At 55.4% G+C, this 6,000-nt stretch overlaps 1 protein-coding gene across 6 annotated transcripts in view; it reads right to left on the bottom strand.

Moving 5' to 3' along the window:
• NOS1AP (nitric oxide synthase 1 adaptor protein) overlaps positions 1-5,994 on the bottom strand; it is a 32,080-nt gene extending 26,086 nt beyond the window's left edge. For 5 of the 6 annotated variants that reach the window (XM_021404708.1, XM_021404707.1, XM_021404706.1 and 2 more), the window contains exon 1: positions 5,855-5,994. In XM_021404708.1, the coding sequence (XP_021260383.1) occupies positions 5,855-5,959 (105 nt within the window). In that variant the 5' untranslated portion in view covers positions 5,960-5,994. Of the gene's footprint in view, positions 1-5,686; positions 5,707-5,854 lie in introns of those variants that run through there. The other variant, XM_021404710.1, reaches the window with a different exon arrangement.

A 6,000-nucleotide genomic window follows, 5' to 3' on the forward strand; every position in this document is an offset into this window, starting at 1 on the left:
CTCACACTGCCCTTCTGCACCCCTGCGCACAGCCCAGTGTTCTGCCCACCATGCCCAAAGTGCCGCAAGCAGTGACCTCTCCTCGCCCCTTCCCAGCCCTCCCCCTGCCCACAAAGAGCAGTTGCCCTAGATTTCCCAGCCTCGCTTTCTGCCTGTTCCTGCCCTGCGGCGTGGCTTACAGACAGTGGTCGTGCTTCCCCTCCTGTGTCACCTTTTGCTTCTTTAGCCGGTCCTCATGTGAGCATCCTTTCTGTCTGACAGAGTAAGTGGCTTTCCTGTAGAAAAACCCTATAATGGGTTGAATGACTGAAATGAGGCAGTCCTTTGTACGCTGCACATGGCTCAGAAGCCTGTTGGACACTGCACAGCTCAAGTTTCCCACCATAGGAAGGGACATAAGGATCTATATCCATTGTCTCATTCTGCATAGCATTCCCACTTCCAAGCAAGAGCCAGATTAATCTTATTAATAAATCAAGATGAAAAAGCATGAGCTGTGCAAAGCCCTGGGTGCCCCCAGGCAACGCCAGCAGGCTTTGCCCCTACCCCTCCACACAGAGCCCATCTGGGCACAGAGCACAACGAGCTCTCCCCAGCACGTGCTGAGCCCACCATGAGCCCTGCGTGGATCCCACGGGCAGGCAGATGGTGACAGTGCAGGACCTGGCAGTGGATGCCATGAGGACACGCAAAGAGAGGGGATATAAAAATAAACATCAAACAGCTGGCTCGCTCGTCATGTGCGGCAGCGGTGCAGGACAGCCTTATGCAACCGGGAATTAAGCCCCGTGACGCAGCCACAGGCAGAGGCAGCACTCACTTTCTAAACCCCAGCAGCTGAAGCCTGACTGCAAAAGTAGCAATTACAGCCCCTAAACAGAGTCTTCCCATCCAATCAAGGGTTTAAGTTTTACTACGAGAGGCATCTTTGCCATGAATTTATTTCCCTTTTTTGTATCAATTCTGGAAAGCATCAGTAGGAACTCTTGGCCACCAAACAACAGCACAGGATGCACTTTGCTCAAAACCAGAGCATCCTGCCCACATCCCGCACCCTGCTGCTGGGAGCACAGACCCCGAGCCCACAGCACCTCGGCACATGGCTCACAGCCCCCAAACCATCCACCTCTCCTTCACTCCGGAAACAGACAAAGCCTCTCCAGATACTTTCTGAATCCAGGGAAGAAAATGCAAGTGGGAAGTGCCCTGCAGATGAATAACTCCTCACGGTGTGATGAGTATCCCTCAAAAAATGCAGCCAGAGAGGTCAGCCTTCCAGCGTGAAGGAGTAAGGATGGTGTGAGAAAGCGCCGTGCTTATCAGCACCCCTGGCCCTCCTACCAGCACCGCTGAGTCTCGCTTGGGGAAGCAGCGTGGGATCAGCCGGAGCTGCTGCTGGGAGCAGGGCCACCTTGCACAGCCTCCCCATCCCCTGGGAGGACAGGCAGCGTGCCTGTGGGCCCTTGCCAGCTCAGGGAAATACCAGCTCTCCCTGGGCAGGAGGAAAATAAACACGAGAAAACCGGGAAATACATTTTGCAATGCTTGCACAAATCATTTAGCTTTTGTGTTTTGATGGTTGTTTTTTTTTGTTGTTTTCTTTTTTTTTTTTTTTTATCTTGAGGTTGTTTAACGCTATCCTGTCCCATCAGAAGTGAATTCCTTTCAGAAGATCAGATCTGCCTGAAAACACAGGGATGCCTCCCAAGTTATGTCCGTGGGAGCGGGAAAGCCTTCATGGAGAGCAAGCACGTCGGCACCCCGCAGCCCGGCATCGTGCAAAGGTCAGGGCTGAATCATCCCACTGGGGAAGCCCAACACGGCCGCCTGGATCCTCGCCAGCCCTGAGAGCTGCCCTGAGATAAGGAGCCGGCAGCAGGGGCAGAGCTGCTGGTGTGGGAGCCGCAGGCAGCACCAGACCCAAATCCTGCCTGGGTTCCCCAGCTACTGTGCTCATTCCCATGAGAAGCCAGACAGCATTTTTCAGCGCTGCTCCCTCCACTGTGCCAGTGCCATAGACACTGCAGCATGGGAGCTAAAAGCCAAGGCAGAGATTACACTGGGGCCAAGGCAGAAGAGGGGAAGCACACCCCAAAGCATAGGGCAGCACTATGGGGAAACCCATGGCTGTGGTTCCGTCACTGCTGCCTGCACACAGGTCTGCGGGGGCCCTCATCCCACTGGAACTGCTTTCCCCAAACAGCCCAGGGGAACATCCCATACCCAGCTCTGCCCTGCGAGGGGAGAGGTTTGCTCACACCCAGCAGGGCAGACTCAGGGGCCAGCAGGAATGGAAAAGTTGATGTGCCAGCTGACTTCAACGGAAAAGCCTCCTCTTCCCAGCCCTGGGCAGTCATGTGCCTGGGAGCCTGCAGCCTGCCAGCCCCCCTCACTTGGGGACAGAGACAGGGCTAGCATGGCAGCATCATGCCAGAGCCATGCAGCTCGAGGCAGAGGGCGATGAACACGCTACACAGTCTCCTGCAAAAAGACCCAGAGGAGAGGTTTGGGAACGCCTTTATCTCAATGACACACTGGCAAAGGGGAAGCAGTGCCAGGCTCTGGAAGGACAAACTCCCAATAGGACAGGAAAACACTGCCTGTTCTCCATCCTCGTGCACACACTGCACTCTGAGTTCTGCTGCACCGCCACAGAGCTGCCCCAGGGCCCCTCTCTGCAGCTCCACCAAGTCTCAGCAGAGAGCTTTGCTGGGAGCTCCAGCAAGCAGCCTCCAAACTGACTTAACAAGTATGGCAAAAATATGCCACTGCTGCAGAGGAGAACTTCTGTGGTGCTCGGCAAGGTTATTTATAGCCCGGAGCAAGCAATCCCGCGCTGCAGCTTTACTCCTGGTGAGCAGACCTCGCTGAGCACACTGTGTTCGGGAGTTGCCAGTACCAACACCCCCATGCACTGCTGCCAAGCTTCTCCCAGGCACCTGGAGGTATGAGCTTCGAGCAACCTGTCTCCTGCTCCCAGCACTGCCCGGCTGCCAACAAGCCTGAGCAGGGGATGGAGAAATGCCCACAAAGGCAGGCTGCGGCAGGGCACGAGGATGGATGACCCAGGTCAGAGGTGCCTGCATCTATCCTGCTTCAAATTCTGAAATTTGTTGGCACCAGCACAGCCCTGTGAGAGGCAGGCAGGCAAGTCTGCTGGACCTGGCAGGATCTGCACAAAGGGACACACTGGATCTGTGCAAAGTCTCCTCCATGTCCTGTCTCCAAACATAGACGGCAGCAGATGCTTGGTTCATTCTCAGTTTCCCACACACAAAAGTGGGGAAAAGTACTGACAAACATGACAGAAAATGCATGGTTGCCAAGATCCTGTAAGGGGAGTATATAAGAAAAAAATAAAGCCCACCCAAACCCCCAAACCCACCTGCTGCCAAAACAGCAGCAATCCTCCAACCCACCCTCACTTATCTGCTCCCAAGGCTGCTGGCAGGGAGGTGCCTGCAGCCTGCAGGCACTGGTGGCTCTGCATGTGGACCCCAGGCATCTCCTTCTCCAACACCTGAGCTGCCCTTGGATTTCATCCCACAGCAGCAGGACATTGGGAAAACAAAGAGCAGGCTCATGTGCCCTGCAGCCTGCCCAACTGGAAGAGCCATGGTGGGAAGAGGTGGACAGAAGGTGTCTTTATTCTTTAAATACCCATTTATTTAAACAGGAAACTAATGCACAAGTGGGAATTCATGCCAGCTCCCCTGCGACACGCTGCAGCTCGCAGCTCTTTCATCCGAGTGCTTCAGCACACCCGAGAGGCCTGGCTCTTGATTTAATCCAACAGTTCTGACCACAATGGGCAGAAAGTGAAGCTGCCTTCCCTCAAGCCAGCTCCTCCGATTCCCACCAGCTTGATCGAGGCACTTCAAAGACGTGGAGGTTTCAGTGCCAAGAAAGGTGGCCAGCAAAAAACAGATCAAGAAGTGCAAACCGCATTGCTACTCCCTGAGAAGATGGAGTGTGATTCTCCAGTTACTGGGTTTATCTCCAGAAAATGGATTACCGTGAGGCTTGGAGGGTGCCCTGCTCAGAAACAGCGTCCCTGTGCCAGAGTGTGTGGCTGCCAATAGCCCTGGTGGCATCACCCTCAGCAGCACTGCATGTGCTCGTCACCCCGTGCTTGGAAAGGGCCAAACCTGGACATCCCAACCACTGCCAGAACAAAGGTGGTGGGCATGGGACCAACGCTGCATACCAGGGAGAAGAGGAGGAGGAGCAAGGCACAGCTGAAGGCAGAGGCCGGGTTGCTCACAATGCTCCATGGCCCCCGGGTCTGCCCCAGCCCACAGACACATATGTAGTCCTGCCAAGGGCTCAGAGGAATGGATTTCTCATTTCGGTGTTGCTCTGCTCCAAACCCAAGCCCCGTTTCCCCCGCCAGCAGCAGAACGCGCGCTCCGCACCTCTCTCCAATGAGAGCCGTGTGGGTTTCAGCACCCAGGATTCATGGGGATAAAAGGAACTAAAGGAGTGTAAGCATTTAATTAATCTCCACCAATCTAATAAAAGGATGGAGTAATTGCCTAAGCCATCTGCATTCTGCATCTGGCATCAGGAGCTGCTGGAGAAATACACGAATTCAAGAGCGGGGCTTCATACAGCCCGTGCTTGGCATGAATGCGTGTCAGAGGATACAAAATAAGAGAAAGAGGAGCTAACAAAGACTCGCACGCACCACCCCAGAACCCCAGAGAGAAGAGACGAGCAGCAAGCAGATCGGGGGGCAATAAAGCCACGTCCTCCTCTTCACCCCAAGTCCCTGCTCCCACCCTAAGCCAGGTGGGGAAGGGGCAGAGCACCCACAAAGCGATTTAAAAGGGAGCTGCTGTGCAGCAGGTGCTGGCAGAAACACTGCAACCAGCTGCGATAACCCAGGAGCAAAAGGATGTAAAGCAGAATTTGAACAGTCATTCCTAGGAGCAGTTCCAAAGCAGGTTGTAAGTTTGCTCCTTGAACAACTGCACCTTGCTGCTCTCTGCAGACCCTGCCAGCTGTGAGCAGAGGGAACATGCAGCCCCTGAGCCCTGCAGCAGGACGTGGGCTTGTCCTCAAAGCACCACGCAGCACTGGGTGCCAGGGCTGGGATCCATCCTCTGCGAGCACCTGTGCCCCAAGGGTAACTGGGTACAAGGGACAGGTGCTGCTCAGAAACTCTTCTAGACCATTTTTTTTTCCAGTTGAGCCTCACTGGAATAGCTCACTGATGTGACAATTGTAACTCCATGAACAGCAGCAGGAATAGGGATTTAATGTGTTTGCTTTCCAAATTCCATTGCTATCTCCCTCCAGCTACCTGCCCACGGATGGGCAAGGCAAGCAGATGCTTGGCTTTCTTGGGCTGTGAGCACCAGAGACATGGGACACCACAGCCTAAATGCAGTAAGAGCCTGAGTGGTCTCAGAAGAAAAAAAACAAACACCAGTGTTTCCTGCCAAACACACTAGCGAGAATGATTTCTATTTGCAAGGGGAAACAGCAAGTCTTCGCTTGGAGCCAGTGCTGACTTCTCCCAGCCCTCAGCAAATGGCACCCGGTCCCTCCACCCGCTCACCCCAAGTTCATCTCCCTGGGGAGCGCGGGAGTAAGAGGCTCCCGACCGCACCTGCACCCCGGGGCCAACATCCCCAGGTGATGCTACGGAGGGGTGAAGGAGCAGGGTCCCCACCTGACTCACCTGGCCACCTTCTACCCCCTTTGGGATGGTCGGAAAGACTCACTCAACTCCTGGCAGCTGAGCCTGGGGGAAAGGGCTCCCAGGGACAAGCGGAGAAAAAAAATCACTGCTACGCGCACCGAGAGCTGGGGAACGGGGAACACCGGGGGACGCGCGCCCGCTGCCCACCTTGGCCTCGAAGCAGATGCCGTGCTGGAAGGCGTCCTCGTTGTGCAGGGGGATGCGGAGGTCGTGCCGGTCGTCCACCAGGTTATACTTGGACTTGGCGGGCATGGCGGCCCCGCGGCGGCCGGGCAGCCCCGCAGCGCGCCCGG

The sequence above is a fragment of the Numida meleagris genome, chromosome 7 (genome assembly GCF_002078875.1).
Source record: "Numida meleagris isolate 19003 breed g44 Domestic line chromosome 7, NumMel1.0, whole genome shotgun sequence".
NCBI classification, from domain to species: Eukaryota; Metazoa; Chordata; class Aves; order Galliformes; family Numididae; genus Numida; species Numida meleagris.